Source organism: Harpia harpyja, chromosome 10, assembly GCF_026419915.1.
Source record: "Harpia harpyja isolate bHarHar1 chromosome 10, bHarHar1 primary haplotype, whole genome shotgun sequence".
In the NCBI taxonomy this organism is placed as follows: domain Eukaryota; kingdom Metazoa; phylum Chordata; class Aves; order Accipitriformes; family Accipitridae; genus Harpia; species Harpia harpyja.
The window spans coordinates 13,655,128-13,677,836 of record NC_068949.1 but is presented as its reverse complement, the minus strand read 5'-3'; the positions used below and the strand labels follow the sequence as shown (position 1 = coordinate 13,677,836).

Sequence of the window (22,709 nt, the reverse complement as noted above, 5' to 3'; positions counted from 1 at the left end):
ATAATACGAACCTTTGGAATCCTCCAGGAAGATGGGGACACAGGCTCCTACTACCCCACGATACTGTCAGTGTACTATTTGGGATACATATTCGCATGAGAACTTCCTTACAGGGCTTCAGAGAACTTGTCCACTGTGCTGCATTTAACTCGCGTAGAGAAACTATTCCCTCTCATTTACACTTAATGAATTCCTGCAAATAACTGCTGTGGAACCCTAATAAGATGGAAATTCGCTGGATCTGGTAGTAATAAAATAGTTCTAATAAGGTCCACAAAACTTGCCTTGCAAGAAATTACATTAAAATTTTAAAAAAATTTTATTTATTTTATTTTATTTTAAATCTGAGCTTTGTATATAGCTCAGGCTTTTGAAGACTCCTAAGCAGGCAAATGCAGGGAGATTAATATAATGTTCAAGAAAATAAGGGAGGATTTGTTTCCTCAGGGAATTTTCATCATGCTGTCAGCATACAATCTTGCAAGTCTTGACTTTGCTAACACTGGTATTATTTTCATTTTATATATGAGGAAACTAAGGCACAGAGATTAAAGGTAGCAGGGGATAATTAGTACAGTTTGTCAAACTGAGTAGCAATTAAAATGGAGTAAAGAATTGTAGGAATCACTGGACTTTTATATTACTAAGCACTGAAATCTATCAGACTAAATGATCCAAGTCTTTAAAGGCTCATAGGTTTTATATGCATACATGCCTGATACAGCTAAATTAGTGGTATTTACCATCCCTAGACTTATCACTGTGTGTGCACAAAAGCTATTCTCTACTGATGATCATAAGGAAATCAAGGAAATTTACACAGGCTGATTTTCAAGGGTGACTCTCTAACTGTAGCACCCAAGATAATGATGTATCAGATCTCTTCAGAATAAAATCTAAACAATTGTTTTGATTGGAGAGGTATTAAGTGAACCACATTCTGTCAGAATCTGAAGCTCCATTGAAATCTAAATGTTTCTCCCAAATTGCTGCATTTCTATGGAATTTTCTGAAAACAAAACAAAACAAAACAAAAAACCAAGTGAAGTAACTGTTGGACTGTCTCATCTCTACAACTGTTTTTAAATGCCTGACACCTTGGGTTATTTCAGAGGCTTGCATTGTAATAGGCTTTAAAAGCCAACCTCTGTCATGAAATGCTTTCAACAATTGAAGTGATTTTCAGAGGCTGTGATGGAGGAAAGCATTTTAAACAGCTTTGAAATTTTCAGATTTTGCTCTGCTTTGGAATAACAAATTCAAAATCATTCTTAAAAGAGAGTTCCTGGTCTGTTATGTAAGGCAATTACTTCTGCCTTTAGCTTCAAACTAAGAACTCCCACTCTGTATTCAGTGAGGACTTCGAGCAAGCATGCAGAACTACCTCACGTATTGTACTGGACCGGAGGACTCTTACTGCATGTGGTTTCACAGAAAACACCTAGAATTCCTAACAGAAAACCCCCCTCTTACCTTTCAGATTGACTGATTAGCACTAAATACTTGAGTAACTCATTTTTAGAGCTGTGGCATTTATGTTCAGCATCCTCTGCTAAAAGCCAATTCTTATTTGAAATGGTAGCTAATATTCATAACCCAGGGAAAGCAGCAACCACATAGATCTGGTTGATGTTACATATGCTTCGATATTAACTAGTCTTGTGGATCAGCTGCATTCAAAAGTGCTCATAGAAATAAACCATTTCTGTACAAGGAGAGGTGCCAAGGATGTTGATTCTGGGTTGCAAAAGAGAGGAAATGTCAGAAATTTCTCAGCATCTAACACTTTCTCCTCACATGTAATATTCTGCCCAATGACAATAAAGCCAATCTGCTCTAGTGTTAGAAGACCACTGCTCTCAGTCCAGTCAGCAGAACATTGCTCATCACTGCCACAAGGCCTTTGCCTCTGGATGGGAGAGCAGCGAAGACAGGGAAGCTGCAAATTACAGCTTTTAGGAACATTATTTACACAGTCATTGCATCAGCTGTTTAACATCTGATGATCACACCGATAGGATTAGACATCACTGTAACACAGCCTGGTCCACCAAGTAACAAAGAGCACGCTTATCCAGCAGAACTACAAGGCAGGAGGATCCACAATATGTAATACCTTTTTGGGCCGCAGTTGAGGAAGGTATCTAAAACGTGTTTGAACTTGGAAACCCTATGCAGCAGTTCCCCCCCAGCCCCCAAACCTGTGAAATTCTTCAAAGATCATCTTGAAGCTCAAAATAAGATCTTAGGTTAAGGATTACAAGTGTCTGTCTGCAGCATTTTTTAAATGTTCTTACTTCAAACTACAGGATTCTCCTTTTACCAATCCCCCAATTTTGACTGAAATTTCAACCTTGAACTACCAATTTACTGAAACAGGTCAGATGAAATTAGTGGAGCAGATTTCCTTTTCTCTCAAGAATAATAAACCATGGGGACAATACTGGTATACAATTAGGAGCTTTTTATGAATGTTTACATGTATGCATACATTGTATTGATTTGGACTCCTGTGGGAAAATAACTTTCTCAAAGTATTCTCTTATGATAATAATTTTAACTACTGATTACATAAGAAAACTCTATGAAATACTCTTCTCAACTGCACACTATAGGTGAAATAACATACCTTTAAAAACTAGCCACATCAGCCCTCGTTCATCTGGAAACAATACATTAAAATGTTTAGCTTTTCTATGATTTTTTTTTCCTTTTCTTTTAATAAAAAAGTCTCATGGTATAAGCATAATCTCCCCCTCTCCCAAAATTTCCTGACTACAATCCTATAATTCTACACAGTCAATGACTTAAAAAACATACAAGTGAACAGTCAGGAGAAACAGACACTTATTAGAATTATGACTTTTATTTTTATTCACTAGAGCAACATTGAGGAAATCATTTTTACATACAGGTTTTTTAATCAACTTTACAAGCAAATTCCAATATACAGTATTTACTCTGGCCTGGGTCAAAAACCAAAAACAACAAAGCAGATAGTAAGGGTACCTCTTGTTTTAGTTAGTATTGAATTTAAAATTTCACTGACACTGGAATTATATTGGTTTTATTGTGGTGCTTTTACAATTAAGTAGGCAGTGAGCAGCTTTACCACAACAGTGACTGAATTTCCTTGATAACGTAGTTCTAAGATGACTATACTGAGACCTACCACCAGGATCATGTATTAAATCCACTCTACTCAGAAAAAGCCACTATAACGAGATAAGGAATAGCTACAGAAGCCCAATTCAAGAATGGATTTCCATTTGTATGGCAAGAAAATGTCCATATTAAGAGGATTATGTACTGTGCAAAACCAGAAATACTTCCCCCCCCAACATGCAACCTACCCAAGTATGACATTTTAGAATGTGTATATGGTTGTGACATGCAAACAAAGTAAATCACGCACATGGTATTCAGTTTTCTAGCATCATTACAACAAATCAGCGTTTAGATCAAGGATGAAATGAACTTTACTGACCTATGATGCAGTCTAGTTGGTATGTCTAGTCTCACTGCTATAAGATGTAAAGTCGAGGAACCCACTCTTTTTGGAACTATATGAAAAATTCAGTGTGTTTTGGATTTTCAGGGCCTTTGTGATTATTTTCAGAAAGTCTAAGAGATAATATTGCACTTCTTTTCTCAAACAAAAACATATCCTGGGAACATTATTCTTTAAGGGCTATGCTAGTCCTAGGGAAGATTTGCCATCGGCCTTGATTGGCAGTAGGAAGTGCTAGCTTCAGGGAAGGGAAGGTAATCATCTGGCTGCATCATCAGTGTTAAAATTCCACAGTAAAATTAATGTCATTGCACAACAAAAACTCAGTACACTATATGAATATTTTTAAACATGCTAGAGTGCATATCAATTCTGTGAAACTGATGTGAAGATACCTTGGAAACAGCAACACTAGCAGGGAAATAGGTTTCAAACAAAAGCCACACACAGCGGGAGGCATCTACATTATTTTAGGCACAACTCCAAGCAATAAAGCTCATTTAAAGTGCAATTCTGTTTTTTCTTCTGTGTTTATTCACTTGTTAAAATGCGTAATTGCCTCTGTACACACATACTGAACAGTAGTTTAATACTTTTGTGAATATTGCACAAAAGAATGAGAAATCAAAAACAAAAAAATGGCAATAAACCAGTTTTAGAAACCTAAAAATACCCTGAAGGTATTGCATCCTTTAATTTACGCATTTAGGATAATCTGCACCAGTACTGATGATATATCTGCACCTTCCATAAGGTAGATACATTACCTGAAAATACTTACTTAATCCCATTTGACAAGCTCTACACCGCACCCTCTTATCTGTCTCCCCTCAACCCCCGTCCTTCACTGAACTGAAGCTTCAAACTTCACTACTTCTCTTCCAGTTGCCCATCTACTGACAGGCTTTGCTCATACTCTGGACTTACTATACATGCAACAGAGCCTTCCCTGGTAAAGTCTGAAGAGCCAAAATACATAGGTGGCTTTAGAGGGATGCGAGGCTAGCAGCTGAATACAAATACAATTCAGGCTAGCATCTGTCTCATCCGTGATTAAATCCTGCTGTCTCCAGCTCAATGTCTCACTAATCTGTCAGAACAAAACGGGGAAATGCTGTAACAAAGAATGTAATCTACTTATGCTCCTTTAACACAGAAAAAACCCCACAGAATAAATATATTTTTGTTCTTCTGGGAAAAAAAAAATTAAGAACTATCTTCTTTTTTGTGAAAACCCTGATCATCTCTGCTTCATTCCTTAATTTTCAGTAAAGGTGCAGATATCTATCTATCTATACTTTTAAATGTAAACATAAAAATTTTAACGTGACTAAGTCAGGCTGGTGATACCTCCAGAGTAAGAAGCAAAAGAACTCATGGTGAAATATCTCTGTCAATAACATTAAGTGAAAATCATCTTTTTACACAAAATCATATACAACTAAAAATAAAATCAGCTTCTCTTCAAGGAAAGTAAAGTTAAAAAAAAAAACACCTTCCATAGAAATCTATATGGACCAGAAAACAAACCAGGAATCTGATCATTCCCTCAGCAGTTTTTAAACTCCTGAGAAACAGTTAGCTGCCAGGAGCTAGTTTTGGGGAATATAAAAAGTCAGTTTTATTCTCTTATCAAAAGTAAATGCTTTACACTGAAGGCCATCTAATTCAATGCTTTTCAAGGAAAGAATTTTTCCTGGAGAATAATTGTTACAGCAGTCTTGAATCGCAGTTATTTTGATCCTATATCAACTGTAACAATTAACGTTATCCTTGTTACTTCTTGCTTACATTGTCTTCGCCCCAATTAACAGGAAGTCCTGCAGGTCTCTTATTTCAGATCGATATAAGCAGTTCTGAAATAGAACCCCCCTACCCATTTCCCCCCCCAAGCTTTTCATTTTTCTACTTCATTGTCAGTTAAAAGAATTTACAGTGCGACAAATCCAAAAACTTCCTCAGATGTTAATTATGTACTGAGAAATTCAGGTGAAATTATTATATTTTTTTCCTTCTCCCATCCAACTAAGGTATCCATCAGGATATCCCTAGTTAAAGGGCTTATGTTACAGAAGTTGGTTATTGAACTTACTTATGAAGTGTCTGTACCTATTTACTTTAATTCTCTCAAAGAAAATATGGTAGTATGTCAATAACCTATAGCCAAAGCCTAGAACAAACTATTACTATGTTTCATTTTACTGGCATTATATGCTGTTCAGGAACAGATTTTGAGCAAAGTTATTGTAACAGCCTTTTGCTGCTGATTTTAAAACCAAATAAAGAACAGGAAAAAAACCCCAATCCGTAACATCCAAAAGACAGTGATGGGAAAGTAGGGAAGAATTGGAGATACGACATAACATTAAGTTTCTGGAAAGCTTCACTGGATATGCATATATTTAACTCACAGCACATATCACAGTCCCATAGCTGCACTATGATGGGCATATATTTCCAGACCACTTTCAGAAAAAATACTTCTCCTGGAGAGCAGAAAAATGTTTTTTTTGCTTTATTTCCCCAAAAAGCTCCTTCCCAGTTATCATGCACTTCTGCAGAAATTACAAAAAGAAAAAAATTTACAAAAAAACCAAAACCAAAATACACATCTCTGAAAAACTCTTAAGAGTACCAGCTCTGGATTAGGACATAACAGGATTGCTCAAAGCAAGTAGTGGGGTTAATTATCTTCTTTTTTTTTTTTTTTTTTTCTGTTTTTTAATAGTTGCTTTTGTTATACAAGTTTTATTCCGTAAAATAGTTTCAAATCCGTATATATATGGCAAAGTTTGTGCAAAATTTCAAGCCAGGTACTTCAGAGTCCTTCAATATTAAACATAAATCAATAAATACAAGTAGTACAATAAAAATTTAAAAATATTAATTAAAACGCATGTTGTGCAACCTTGACATAGGTGTTATGGACCCCTTATTCCCAGAGGCTCCCTACTTACCAATTTGTAAGAGCCTATATTAGAAGGTTTTGCACAAGTATCCTTAGCACGGCATTTCAAGACTCTACCCGGTAATGTGTCTATTCAACACAATAAAAACATACCACAATCTTTTAACAAATGATGATGCTTAAGAGAGAAGATTCGTTTCACCCTGTGAAATCTGCTTATTGTCTGTGAACAGTGAAAATGGGATAAAGAAAGAACAGAGCAACTTCAGATTACAGCAAAACAAAACAATACAACCCACCCAACCCATCAGATTAAATAACATTAAATATGTCAGTCTTGAGATAATGATAAATACAAGGATTTTTGCATAGGCCTCTGGAATACAGAGTCAGAATTATGGCCAATAAAACATCTGCTAGTAAGTCTAATTTTCCACCACTCTAACCTAACGAGTACTCAGAACCAAGAAGTTAAACCGAATAGTCATTTCATTGTCTAATAACTCAAATAAACAGAGGTAAGAAATGATTTCTGCAATCCTGAAACACATAGTGCAGCATTCTGGTATTCGTGGTCACCACAGACTTCAGTATTTGCTTAATTACCAAGATCACCAGGCAATACAATCTTTAATACAAACCTACGATATAATAAAACACTCTCAAGAGAGCTGCACAGCTCATAACATGAGCCTCAGAACATCACAGGATGGAGTATGCAAAGACTGAAGAAAGATGCTATTTTAATAATTCACTCAGGATTTGCAGGCTGTAGATAAAGCAGCCTCAAAGGCAGTCAAAACATAGGAAGTAGTTTAATGTATGGCATCATTCAATGAGATGTAGGTACGTTCTCAGTGTGTCTTTGGTTTAGGGAGGCGGGAATGCCGATTAGAGGGCAAACTATCCCCAGAATGCAAACCGGTATTCTGTGTCTGCACATTTTCCTTTCTCTGTAATGGTGGCTTTGGGATGTTAGTCTTCAAACAGGTGCTTTGAGGCTCTGGAGATACTGGTGTGGGTTTTTGACTGCTCACTTGCTTATATTTAGCAAAGGACATAGTTGGTGGACGAAGTTTAGACACTTTCTGACTCTGTTTACCCTTTAGGTTATCCTGACCAGATGTTGACTGTAGCCGAGTCGAACTACTTAATGGTAGAAGCTCACGTTCCTTGGAAGCAGCGGAATGATTTGCAGATCGTGCGAGAACGGCCATTGTAGGAGGCACTAAAGCATTTGGGGGCTTTGCGATTCTTAAAGTCTTTGGCCGAGAAGCCTGATTTGTGAATGAAGGTTGACCTTTCACAGCTAATTCAGTCTGCACCCCTCTAGCATCAGCTCGTGTAGAGGTCTGAAAACAGGAACGAGATGGTAATGTACCTTCTTTATTAATAGCCACCTCTCCAGGGTCTTCAGTATTTTGATTTTTCAAATTTTCCAAATATGATGCATTCTCATCTTTTATGTTTAACTGTATGCTCATTAAAGAGTTTACATCATTCAGGCTATTTGTGAGAGACACATCTGCAGCATTTTGATTCTGATGATTGCTATTTTCATGCAGACCATGTTTAGGATATTCACTGTGGGCCTCGATATGTAGCATTTTTATTAGTTTTCCCTGGGCGAGGTCTGTGGAACTGGGAAGGCTGCTGGAAGGCTGTAGTACTTGAGGCTGTTAAAGAGAAAATAATACAATAATATATTAAGCAAAGAAAGCACCAAATAACATTCTGAATCCAATGTGCGCTGACTGGATGCTTGATAAGGGCTGTGTATCTGGGGTTTTTTTAAATCAAAACTTTGACTTTGGCAAAACAGAATGGTTCATGGGACATGTAACTTAAGTGGAAAAAATTATACCAGCACTGAAATACATAACAACACGAAGACAAAAAAGAAACCCATTAGCTTAAAAAAAGAATCATGAAAAAGGCATGGTTGATGGTTTCACCTAAATCTGCAGGACAGCGTAAGAATTGCACACAAGTACTGATCAACTCTGAAGTGCTGAATAAACAAACGCAACGGCTATCAGACTGTATCCATCTTTTAATTTCTATTCACTGCACACTCAAGTTAGCTATCCCAAACCTTTTATCAATGTTCCATACTGTACAGGCAGGAAAGGAGTTTAGTGGACCACATGAATTTACAGTGCATTTTCCTTGCCTTACAGAGGTCAGAAAATCTGATACAGGTATGTTGTAATTAGGCTACTAATTAGTCTTAGGTAACTGTTTTTCTTGAATGGATTCCAAATGGGCTCATAAAGAAACCATCTTCCTACAAAGCAGTACAACAGAGTACATGTGAAGCTAGAGATCATATACTACTACACTGATAACCAAGGGACAAAGACAACTTAATGAAGATTTTACATTTTATCAGAAGATACAATCTAATCAGACATGTATCAGACAAGAGAATTGCCAGTACCTCTTCTGGGTCATTTTTATTTTCTCTTTGCTCTTCCCTGTAAAAAGACTTTAAAGATTAACGTGTGCACTAGCTTCACAAACACAACCTAGACCTGCAACTTGTATACAGATCTTGGAAGATTTATTAAAAATTCTGTAATTGATGGCAAACCCCAAAACAGATTAAAACTTAAACTATAGTTTTAGCAAGTTTCAGGTTTGGACAATTTTCTCATTTTCTTTGTGAAGGAGGGGAGCTGAACTACCGCAAGCTAGTCTTATCCCTAAACTACTTGAGTTCTTACCAACTGACAGATTGCATGTACATAGTAAACAGGTTTTTATTTGTTTACGAGTGAAATATAGTCAGTAAAAAAGAAGCAATGTTTGTCTTTAAGAGATTTGACTAAAAATGTCACTTCAGTCACTCTCTTGAATTATTCATAACTTCTGAATGACATTTATTTGTCTGGTCTTTTTAGCTCCTCTCAGAATCAGCAGGAAGAACGTAATAATAGCTGTGCATACCAAAGTCCTGTTACATTTCTGGGACGATAGCATGTGTCAGGATTCTTTAAGCTTTTCATCTTTTCCCTGGCAGGATTACAACCGAAAACTGAATCCTCGAAATTCCTCATCAAGAAAAAAATTTAAAGGTAATGAGAGAAATATCAAGGTTTCTCAATCTAATTTTGATTTCCTAGCAGTTTTTCCATTTAGAATATACTGGTTCTACCTGTAAGCAAAGGCAACATCTAAGCTGGAGCAGTGACATCAGCAAGTGATATACAGGTAAGTGCAAATATGTTGAGCAGTCTAAACACAATTGTTTTGGAAAGAGGGAGGAAAAGGAAAAAAAAAAAAGAAAAAAAAGCATTCAAAACAGTGTCAAATGAGTCTCAAAACATTATTCCTTACGTGACCAAAACTAGCTTAACTTTGTGAATCCTTCTTAACCAAGCAATCCTACAGGAAGGAAGTACTAAACACAATTAATACTTCAATATATTGAGAGTTACAGGTTAAAAAAAAAAAAAAAAGAATCCTCCAGATATTTTTGTCATTTTTTCAGTGTTTATGTAATGGGTTACAGAAGTCATTTTCCTTCCAGCTTACAGACAGATGTTACCCAAAATGATTTACTGGTTTGCGACCTCACCTGCAAAAACAAAACTGCTAAAAATGAGTGCAGAAACCAAAGCAATATATACCTGATTCCCATAAAAATACTTCGACAAATAATTCCAATTTTCTAATCCTACTTGAATTAAAAAATCAGTACATTTATAGCAAACAGTATTGCGTCAGATTCTAATATGTAAAAATAATTGTCACAAAAGTTTTCCCCCTCACCTAGAAAGGGTTTCTAAATGCCAGTCTTCAAAAACACAGATAAATATCGAATCTAAGCATTACAAATCCTATCCTTATATCAAATAATCCTAGTTATACTAATCAGCAAAATGAAAAATTTGTAAGTTACAGAAGAAACTAAATTTGTACGGAAAGTTGAGTTAAACACAAAAACATCTGAAATACAGCAAAGCAGCAAGCTTTTAATAATGCTATTTTGAGTTATTTTGACAAAAACTAGGTAATATTTGAGCTTTTCCATTTGGGCAATTTTGCATTTTTATATATAAAAATAGCCAAATACACATTTTCCTTGTTATCCTTCATAACTGAAAAAGGTCTAAGCAGCTTAATATGCAGAAAGTTAGCAATTCAAAGGTAGAAAACAGCTACGTGCTCAGAATTATGAGGACACTAAAGCTCTGGCACCACCTTTGCTAAGTTGTTTTACATACTGTACTGTTTTCTAATTTTGTATTTCTACTTAGTCAAAGTCTGTCCAATTATCACGATTACCGTTTTTAATCTCTTCAAGTTGCTACATGTATTAACATTCAAGATGACACAGAAAGAAAAACACTTCCAAATTATGCAAGTAACAGTTGACAAGGTATTTAACACTGAAAACTGCATTATCTTCTTCCACAGCTCACATCTTTGCCTTATGCACAAGTTTTCATTTTAATAGGGAAGTCTTAATAAATGATGGACACGTTATTAGTCAAAAAAAAAAACCAAACAAACCAGCCAGCAGAAGGACTAGTACTTGGTGAATTCCATCACAAGAAGGAGGGGGAATAGAAAGATAAAGAAGCATTCCACCTTCTAGGCCTAGTATTTTATTTCATGGGAGTCTTAAAAAAAAAAAAAAAAAAGTTCTTCATCTGCATTGCTTTGAGTGCACTTTTGATATTTCAGAGTGGGACAGACCATGACTTGGTGCAGCCTGTCATGCTAACCAGACTTCTATTTTTGTCCCATAAGGAAAATATACAGGTGGACAAATACCTACATTCCTTTGGGATGCTCTTAAAACGTAAAGTTGGACTCTAAAACATTTTGAGTACAATGTAACTGAATTAGTTCTCCCCAAATTGAAAGTACATTAGACAAAATGCTTTGTGCACATGCTCCTTTTTGCACAACAAAGAAACAGACTTTTCTGTACTAGAAAGAGCTTCAAAGACTTGCATGTATTGATGCACCAATCAAAATTACTCAATTACAGTCCCTACCACATTAGCTTAAGAGATTTTTCTCTTATTTCTCTCAAGTAAAACTGGCTGTTACCTCATCCAGAGAAAAATGAAAACATATCCACAAAGAGGATTACACAGTTATTGAACCGCTGAGATTGTACTAGCTTTATGTTGGAAAACTGAGACAAGTATGTTATACTGATAAAGAAGTTAAATCAATGTGGTCATGACAGTGACATTCATTGCAATATCACTACTTTAAAATTCCCTTCAGTTTTGCTTTGGTTATTCTGCATCTCTAACCTCAGTCCCCATCTTGATACCCTAATACCTCTGTAGAATGAAATAAAGGCATTTTCTCCCTGCAGTATTTTGAGGAACAAGGGAAGTGAAGCAATGAGAAATCTGAAAACTGCATGCACATCTCCGATAGACATGCATCATGCATAGGGAAAAAAACAATCAAAACAAAAAAACCCCAACACAACAGTGAAAATGCGTGAGGAGGAGATGGGAAGAAATCTGAAGTTGTACTGTACCACGCTTTATCACAGAAGTAATGGACTAACTTCTCAACTCCTTGCCAATGGCATAATGGGAAAGCAGAGACAAGAAAAAGACAAGGACAATGATGTCAGAGGACCAAGACAAAACAATGAGCAATTGCCATGACAGAACTGCAACTTTTCACCATTTAAATTGCAATTACCATGTCCCCTACTAGTTTTTAATCCACCTTCCAGAAACAAACGTAGTAATAGTGTTTAAGTAATGCAGTACAAGTAATATTTACCGCAAGACCTGCACAGAATACCTTTGCTTTTGCAATTTCAAGTCTTGTAACACAGTTAATCTCTTACGCTTCAAATACCGTTTAGAGCTGTAACTACAATTTGTGTGTATGATTACAACTGCGTACATCAAAAAATACTTTCATCCATGCACATACATGTTAGATATCTAACAATGAACAACGTCATAGGATACACTGCATTACATACTTTGATCATGTTGTCCATACTGTTTAATAACCCATCTTCCTAGCAGCTCGTTCGCAAGCTTGAAGAGACTCCAAACTACAATGGTTTCTTTTTGGAGGTGGGGGCAAAGGGCAAGGGACACAAACTGCTACATAAGTTTTTCATTTTCTGATCAGTTCTGACATCCCTTATCTCACTGCCTTGGCACAGGATAAGCTGTCATTTCACAGGTCTTCATTTGAAGACACAACCTTATTGAAAGGCTACACTGGAAAGCTCTCTCTACCTCTGGAAAACATCAAGATTTCACACCTTAAATCTGTAGCATTTGCCAATACCTTCATTTTGGATTTTTTTTCTTCTCCCTTTTAGCTAGCTATATTATACCCATATTTCAACACTGTAAAATAAGATTCCACAGTATGGAGTATGGCTTCAAGTAATGATACTAAACAACCCTTTTTTTTTTTTTTTTTTTTTAAAACCACCATTCATTACCACATGAGGGTAGTAAAATAATTGGTAATATGGCATAGCATTATTTTTTTTCTGCATAGTCTGTATAGAAACCCCAACTTAAAGAAAAACACTGTCTTTCTCAAAGAAAAGTTACTGAAAGTAATATATAACTACATCAAAGCAGGCATTTAATCCATAAATACCGATACATGTGCAACAAAAGACAAATATGACCATATGTAAAATTAAGTTTTGTTTGCAAATATATACTTAGTTAGGTACAAGAGACATTTCTCTTGGAGTCCAATCTGCACCTACCCAACTTGAGAGGAGTTTTTCTTAAAAGACTTTCTTAATATACCTGAACACTCATTTCTCACAGCAAAAATAATTACATATAAAGGACAGAAATGTAATGATTCCAGGACATTTTTAATAATTTGTCACTCTCTTAACATGAGTCACAGAACTTCCAAGATAATGTTCTAAAGCAACTTTGTGCTGCTAACACCAACACTTTGTACTCCCTACAAAGAACCCGAATCAGTCAATAAAGGTTTGGAAACATTTCATAGTCTTAAGCAACACACCTTTGTTTAAAAAAACAAACAAACAAACAAAAAACCAAAACCAAAAAACATGAAAAAGCAACACCTGGACCTGATTTATAGTCAATGCGCATACAGCAGCTTTCTTGCTAGTGATAAAAAGCTATGTGTCACCTGCAAGAATTGCTTACATTATCTTTATTTGTAATGCTTACATACAAAACGTCTAAATACTTTTTTCACAAAGTGCACAGTAAGCAGAGATATGAACAACTGCAATGCTTGAGTAACAAAACAGTTCTCATCAGCGTTTCTGCGTGGAAAAGCACTTGGGGCTAAGGGCCTAGAGAAAGTGGTATAATATTCTTGTATTAAAACAAGAGTTCATAATTGGTTCATTGACAATGTGTATTCTAAATGCTGTGTTTCTAGAGCTGCCTTATTAAAGCTCCAGAATACAAATGCAAAAGTTTTAAACTGTATTGAAGAAAGTTTGCTATGTCATCAAATTATATCCTATAACCAAGAGAAAAAATAAAGGACCACTACATAAGAGTTGAGTTTAAGTCACGTATAGGAATTATAGGAATAAAACCCATGTAATTTTGTTCATAAAATGACAAAAATCAATGTACTATTATGAAAGCATTTATGAAATACAAAAAGCTGAATTGTTTCCAAGGCTTATGAACTTCATGTTGTTTCAACAATGTGAAAGTATTAAAAATTAATTCTCATTAAGAGTGCAAAACATACATCCAGTTCTAAAGTGTGTTAACAAACTGCAGTGATACGGTAAGTTCATAGGGCAAGTTAAGCAGCAGGTATGCTAACATTGTAACTGGTGCTAATAGAGAAGAACTGTAAGCATATGATATAGTATTGTAGTATTACGTAGCAGGGATATATTACCTGTCCTGTACAGCAGCAGTAACATTATACAGTATATAAACAACTAAATATGAACAGTTTACAGATTTATACCCTCGTAATCTACAGTGCTTGTATGTGATCTATGTATCCATCAGCTATCAACAACATAGTTAAACTTGCAGTATTCACAAGCGCAGATGATATTTTAGGTTCAGGATCCAGAAGTTACAGAAGAAATGCTTGAATTCAAAGATCTCCAGACAGAAAACACAGCCAAACAGAAATTGAGACTACTTCGTGTTCCCATCAACTTCTCTGTATTATTTCAAAAGAACACTTAACATTGACTTCAAGGCTGTTTTCCTATTCTTGGCGGTGATACCCAGCTCACCACTTCCCTCAAAACCCCACATTTGGCATTCTGTACTAGCTCAAAAACCAGCAGACCAAAAACCCCTGGACCAAGGGAAGAGGTAATGTAGGGAAAGAAGGATGCTAGTGATAATTCCAGTAATGTTCTACTTTATCGGACTCTTCACACAGCAATGAATCATTGATTTTTCAAGAGTGTCAGTAAAAACGTCCAAGAAACCTCCTAATTTATACTGTATTTTTATTCTCAGTATTTATCTTTTGAGCAAACCTAAGACTTAAAGAAAAAGGTGAGGAACACCACATTATAGGAAACATTTATTTTCCTAGGCAATAGGTTAATTATAGTTCAGGTTCATTAGCCAAAGGCCAGTTTTCATCTACTTTATTTCCTTTACTAGTAATTCATAGAATTTAATGTACAAGATGTATACTAAAAAAAAATCCAACCTGCTTTAGTAATGGAAGTTTACTACAGAATCCCTGAATAAGAAGCCCCTGCCATTAGTGGACGAATGAGGTAAGGGCTCAGAGAACTAGAAAGTGATTAGCAAAGTTGTTGTCTTCAGTTAAGCAGTCAATGTGAATGATGTGACAGCAGAGGCACACGCCTGGCAGCTCAGACACCATCCTCCCATTCGGAGTCTCCAATCAGTAAGCTCCAAAACTGTGATATTTATATGCTCCTCAGGTCTAAAACTGATCTTTTTAAACTCAGACTCTCTCCTGACAGGACAGTAAAATAGCCAGGCTGTGCTACTGCTGGCCCTCTACCCAGAAACAGAAGACATGATGATCAGTTCTAGGGGTTCTACATTCATTACACACACACACACACACACAGAGTCCCACATCAAACACAACAGGAAAATGAAGCACATCCCTCCATTGCATAGAGAAAAAAGCCTATGAAACACGCTGTGCATTCCTGATGAGTTTTTAAGATGAACATTGTCACAGAAACGTCAAGAGAGTATTTGAAACACAATTTACAAAATACTTTACAAGACTTTTTTTTCTTGTAATTGAAATAAGTTAGGATTATTGCAATCTGAAATATACATCAACTTAGTTTTCCAGGTGCAGCTTACTCTTCAGATCTCCATTGGCCCTGGAAATCTTACTTTGTTTCCATTATTCTACTTTTTCCTTTATTTCTTGTCCAAATACACTCTTGGGCTCTGCTAGGCAGTCAAACACACTGTAATTCTCAAATTACAGTACATTTTAAAAATATAACTTTAGCTTTATGAACTAGTTATATTTCTTTGAACAGTTATCTGTTTATAATACCAAAGCACAAAATAAGACTTACCATTTCTCTATGTCTACGTAAGCATACAGTTTTAAAATCAGCAATTGTCTTTTGTTTTGCAGATCCAAGCCAAGATAACAAATGCATCTAATATCAGCCCACATTGTAGCTAGCACATAAGGAATGTTAATAAATCATGCAAGTTTTGCAACAGCCACTTCAATGTATTAGAAGCCTTTTTACAACAAATACTGGGGGGGGTGGGGGGGGTGGGGGAGCGGAATAAAATTTTCAGGGAAGCCATTCTGAAAAGTTAAGAAAACTTCTCATAAGAGGCAATCAAAATGACACTTTCTCACCAATATTATGTACATCCACAATGTATTTATGTAAATACATCCACATTTGTACACGTGCAGACTTAGGAGCAAACAGAACACATACACAAACAGGATGGTATATTACAGCCATGAAAAAGGAAAGGGAAAATGCAGCAAGCAAGATTTATGTTAAGACAAGACTGGAAACAAGGGCCTACTCAGGTTTGCCTGAAGAACTGCTGAATTAAATCAGCGTTTAATAACTGTTACAAAGCTGTAAGTTGTAGCTTATACACTGGCTGAAGGAAGCATTTTGGTTAGCCACAGACTATTGTGTATGCCTGTAAATCTGCCTGAGAAAGGAGGATACTACGAGATGAACAGTGCGTGCAAAGGGGAAGCTTCTACTGGAACACGGTGAGGGAGATGAGTGAGAGGTACAGACTCACTCTGTCTGCGGTGCGGTGGAACAGTCCGAGGGATGCCCTGGAATGAGCCCTGCCAGGGAGAGAAGGAGGGAGCAGAATACCCACCCTGTGCAGAAAGAGAGAGGGGGAGAAGTATAATAAAAAAAGAGAACAGGGAAAAACAAGACACCAAAAAGCCACACCATTCTTTTTCCCCCAGAAAGGTATAATTATATTTCCCAGTTGTTCTACTTTGTAAAAGCAAACGCTACATGCTACTAAAAAGCCCAGAGGAAAAACCACATTATGATTCCCTAAACCAGTCAGAAATCTTACAAAATACCTCCACTTTTATTCAATATGTATGCACACATTTCTTTTAGAGATGTTTTTAAGGGAAAAGTATAGGAACTGAGCTTTTCACATTAAAAATACATGCTAAAAATTGTATTTTTACAGCTTTCAAAAGTGTTTTAAAAATGCCTCACCAAGCAGTAAGTTGCTTAATACTGAAAAGTTGCTTAATCTACTGAAAAACCAGTCAGCTTTAGTTTACAACAAAAAATTTCTAATGCATAGAAACAGATTTTCTAGCAAATCCTGGTGCTTTAGAGTCCACTTCACTCATATTTTGATAGTATTATTGAATGTGAAAGAGGAGAGGTGACATATAACTGTTTTCCTTGCACTTTGCTCTTGGAGCTTGAGTCTTCCATTACAGGTTCAGAGAACTGTGCGCGTCAATGCCATGCAGGGTTTGCCTGTCAGATGTTTCAGATCACCACAAGAGACACATTGTGGTTGCTGCATTCTCAAAGCAAGAAAAAGTAATTTTATGCAGTCTATCATTTTCTCCATACCCTTACCTTTAGAAGAAATCTATCCAAACTGAATCTGCCTTCTTAAATCTCATGAACTTGATTTCCTATTTCAGCAAGACAGGTTTGAGTCTTTACAACCCCTTCACCATTTAGCAGCTGAAAACTTCTGCTTTTATGAGTTCTGGAATACTGGTGCTAACGATAGTGACTGCCATTGCCTCCTGGCTACCAGTAACCAGCAGATATCAACAGCAATCAGTTGTAGCTACTCTTTCAGACAGCAGGCATAAGATATCTGAACAAACTTCTGTATCAAAGAAAACTGGAACACAGTTTGCCCCTCCTCTCTAGTTTCTCTGCTGGCACATCTGCTGCAGATCATACTGCCTAGGGCTGGACAAAAAATAGAGAAGTATTTCATTTCCATGCTCCTTTTAGAAGAACGTTAAGCATCACATTATTTCTATAAAGAAATATTCTGCTTTTATTTATCCTAGCAGAATTTTAGACACTTCCCTGACCTTCCAGTTACCCTAATCTAGTTAGCTTTTACCCACCACTATGCCAAGTTTCAGTACTCCTAAGATGTAACTTAATAACACATGCATTTAATCTAGTCTTAGAATTTGCTAGCCAGAACACTTTTAAACTAGAACAGGAAATAAAGAAAAAAATCTGACAAACTTCTTTATTCTTCTTCAGAAGCTGAGATAAAACAGTTATTGGAGCAAAATCCAAGGAAAAAATGAAACAAATTCTTTCATCTGATTACCTCTAGATGGAGATATTGATTACCTAACATGTTCTTACAGTCCTCCATCAGTAGCCATTAATGTCAACACAATTTGTAGACTGCTACATGAAACAACAACAGTACTTGCTTTAGTCAAGCAATATGACAAAATAATTTAATATGTTGCATCAGCTGAGTAGGTATTAAACACAGAAATACTCCTGGGAGCAAGATTAATCAATCAATGATTGATGAGACATTAACAAAAGCTTTGGATTTTCACAGCACTTTACAGAAGAACACTTCACTTTTCAAGCTTGTTCACATTTCATCCTAAATTGTGTAAAGATGGTGCAACAACAACAAATTCTTTCCATTCTCTAAACGTAACTGAATCTTCAGATAGTAAAAAGCACGGTATCATCAGGCATAGGTCTCATCTTGTAGAGACTCGAGTTGGCAATGGGCTTTTTCCAGACTCTGAAATTTTTAACACATTAAATTAAGAAGGGAGGTAAAAATTTTATATCCCGTCCCCTCCTCTCTCGAAAGAGAGAGATTAAGGCAAGTACAAGCCAGCTGAGCTACATAACAGTTATGATACTATTGTAAAAGCAAAGGAGTATTTAGATGTCTTAATACATTCCAGTAATTTTTAAGCATCCACATTAGCACTTCAAAGCACAGCACTAAGTACAGTCTTCTCAATAATTCTTCACAGTATTTAATCATTACTCTGACTACAGAAGTAAATGAAGAAAGTACAAGTAACTTCCTTCAATGTTTTGCCTGCTAAACAGAACTGCTCTCCAGGCACAGTTCAGTCCCCTTCTCCTGAAGGCTGGAGTACATTTTATTATCTGAGAAGCAGAAGAACTAGCTCGTCCTCTGGCAGCACTCTTGAGGGTTTACACTGCTCCATATAGACACTCTGCTCCATATAGGCAAATGTCAAATAAATGCCAGACTTCTTATTTGTAAAAAAATCATAACAAGCATTGTTTAATTGTACATCAAATAAGTAATCAAAACAACATCAATTGATCCAATTAAGGACCAGGAAATACAGCACTGGGAATTTATTAAGATAGGTGTTATGACTTACATTGATTTTACAAATGACAAAGGTTGTACTGAGCCTGTATATATAGCACATTAAGAGATAAGTATCTGCAAATAACCCTGGCTTATGAAAAGATTACTTTTAATAGCATTTTACAGAACTCCAGCAAATTTAAAAAGCTTTCTCCTTTAAACAGCAACTCACATCCACCCCCTTCTATCAGTCAAATGTGTGCTTGAGTTTCCAAGAAATCCAAAGAGGAAAAAAGAAACACACACTAATAAGCACATCTCCTCAGATTATGGTACATACTCAAAATATACAGAAAATGTGGCAGTTTCATACTAAATATAGGGAAGAATAAAAACCTGAATCACAATTTATTTTATGCTTGATCATTAAAAAGTCTATAAAACTCACAAGCAAGCAATGCTAGAATTGAAAGATGAGAATGTGACTTACCTCAGCTTCTATAAAACAAGCAAACATACATTTGATGGGATTCTTCTGGGTTCTGAAGCCTAGTCTGATGCAAGTCTTTCCACTTGCACTTTAACATTAGACAGCAGTCAGAACAGTTCCTTGCCCCAGCTGTTATGTGCATCCAGCCACTAAACTTAAATCCCATTCCTCTCATTTCCCAGATATTGGTATTGTGAAATAGCAAAAGCATCCCAAAAGAGAAGTGACCCAGAATTTTAAATGCCAGGCAAAACAGGAGACTCAGGAGTGGAAAAATAAGAGCAGCTGAAATAAAAAATAAAGCAGCCTACAAACCAGAACAAAATGTTGAACGTTCTTCAGAGATCCTGATGAATTGCACGATTGCTGCTAAACACTTCATGAAGTTCTGACCCTAACTGCCCTGGAAAACCTGGTTTTTGTTTGGTTTTGGGGTTTTTTGTTGTTTTCTTTTTTCTTTTTTTTTTAAAAAGCTACTATGAAGATATTAAGGCCCAAGCTTTCCATTGCTATGAAGAGACCTTAACCTTAGAATAAGCAATCACATGAACAAAAGCAATTGCTTCTGCCAGAAAAGGACAAGAGAAATATTTCTAAGCTATTGCTGCACAGTAATTTTAGGCCAACAGGCAAATATTCTGGCTCAAGGATACACCAACATCCAAAACTGCTACTGCTTTAAAAAGTCTTTTCTGCTGCAGAAACACAAATACAGAAAAGATCCATTTTTATCCATAAAGCTGGAGCCTTTGAGCACTTCCAAGAAGAGATGATTCTTCCTGCGTCTCATCTAGCATTGACAGTTGTCTCACACAAATTCAGAGCTCCACATCATGAACAAACCTAGAATGACATACTTCAAGTATCAATGCAAACAAAACCTTGTTGCAGCAGTCTCCTCTTGCTAGCCTAGCACCCAGAAAGAGATTATGACCGAGCTGTTCTGACATGCAATAGTCTTTTTGAAAGTATTCAGGTCAAAAAAACCCCCCAATCTTATGTGCTGGTTTACAGTAAAGCAACAAGAATTGCCTGTGAAAGGTTTAAAGGACCTCTCTTCTGCATATCCGCCTACATATTATTCACCGTCACTGTAACAGTGCAAGAAACAGACGCACAACACGACTATCTAGTCCAGCTACAGTCTGTCTCACCAAGAATGTACATTATAACAGATCAGCAAGCAAACAGCAGAGTAGTGGACAACAAGAAAAACCTAAGCTGAATGCGAAGATAAACACTAATACAGGGACTAGGCTTCAAAACCTGGAAGTTTAAATTCATAGTTGCAGAAGCAAAGCATATACGAAGTTTAAGGCTAAGATGGAAGGAGATTTAAAAAAAAAAAAAAAGATAACAGTACACAAAGACAGCCGAAGTATTACAAAGGTTCATCAAAACAATTTATGTGAAAGGCTTTGGAATGACAACTGGAACAATACTCAAATGGAAGGCAAAGATTATCTCAGTGCAGAAGTAGAGAAGAGATGTAACAAAGAACAAGAATATGCATGCTCCCATGCAAAACGAGGTTTTTTGGTGTCATTTTACCAGAGACAAGAATGAACTTGTATACACATTTAGCATGCAAAGCTTATTCTCATCACTGTGTACTGCTCTGATACCAAGGAGAAAAATCAGCTTTTACTGTACGCTATCTACTGTTGCAGGGCATCAAGAACTAGGAGGAATTGTGTTACGCTAAGGAACTGGACCTCAGGGGTCAGAATCTTTTACAAACATCTTCAAATTCAGGATTTTTGTAGTTTGCTTGCTTGTCTTTTACTTCTCAGCATGTGCAAACATCCTTTCCAGTTCAAGAAGCCAAATAATTTGTCAACATAAACTTGACATTTAACCCCTCTACCCTCAAAATCTTAAAAATAATATAAATATTTAGTATTACAGAGAGAATGCTGCAAAGCCTGCAAGACAATTGTGGCAATGGATGTTCATGTTTTTCTTCTTTGTAAGCTGTGTCCATCAACATTAATTTCTTCAGGTAATTTTATGTTCAATATCTTCTCCCAGGTTTTGGTTTTGGTTTTTTCTTCCATGATAATTACATTATAGACATAATTAACTGGAACTGAATTCTGTATAAGAGATCTATAAGAAATACTTCTAGAAACATCATGGTCTACCCTGTCAGTGAATATTTGTACAAACCTTTATCCTGAGGATGGCTAACCAAAAATAATGCTTCCCTCTAAGTTATCATTGTTTATACGAACAGTCAGAAATTACTTAAAGTTTTGAACATACTGTTAGAACACTACTTACAAGAAATACCATGTAACAGACACAGTAGCAAGACACCTATTAAATCTTAATATGCTCAATTTTCAAAAACATTTATTTTCAGCCACTAGGTTTCATTACATGAGTATTAAGTTCCAAGGATTAACCTAAAAGTTACATAGCTTCCATTTATGTACATATTTACCTTTAAATAGGAAAAAAACCCTAAAAGTATTTTCAAAAACTGTGGTCCCTGAAGAGAATAACACCAGACAAGTTTATAATCACATCAGGACAGGCCATTTTCCAGAAATATCTGGTAATAATGAAAGAAACAGATAAGAACATGAATTTTTAAAAAGAGTATGTGTAGTGATATTCAGTTGTCTACTTACTGGGAGAACCATGAAGTAATCAGAAATACTAGCTATTTCAAATGGACGGTAGAACCACAATAAATTGCTGCAATTCATATGGTCTTAAATTCCTAACTGAAATCTTTTAATAGTTGATTTCCACTCTCACTGTTTCCTAGTTAATTCTAGCATCTATTCTTTATGAAACACTGCATTAACAATGTTTGTTAAGCACGTTTCTGGAAGCATTTGAAGTATTTCTTGAAACAGTAAATTACTGTGCATTCCTACACTATTATTTACACTTCAGGAATCAACACATAGTATCAGTTCTGCTAGAATTTGTAAACTGTCAGAATAATCTTGAAAATTATGATAACCAAACTACAGTAACTTCCTGATATTCACCATCATTTAAAGTGACTGG

General features: G+C 36.0%; 1 protein-coding gene across 4 annotated transcripts in view; it reads right to left on the bottom strand.

Moving 5' to 3' along the window:
• Positions 1-2,847: 2,847 nt before the first annotated feature.
• The window catches only part of CCSER2 (coiled-coil serine rich protein 2), a 75,746-nt gene continuing 55,884 nt past the window's right edge, over positions 2,848-22,709 (bottom strand). For 2 of the 4 annotated variants that reach the window (XM_052798886.1, XM_052798885.1), the window contains one exon: positions 2,848-8,095. In XM_052798886.1, coding sequence (XP_052654846.1) covers positions 7,274-8,095 — 822 coding nt within the window. In that variant the 3' untranslated portion in view covers positions 2,848-7,273. Of the gene's footprint in view, positions 8,096-11,931; positions 11,972-16,648; positions 16,734-22,709 lie in introns of all 4 variants that reach the window. The other 2 variants (XM_052798887.1, XM_052798888.1) reach the window with 2 other exon arrangements.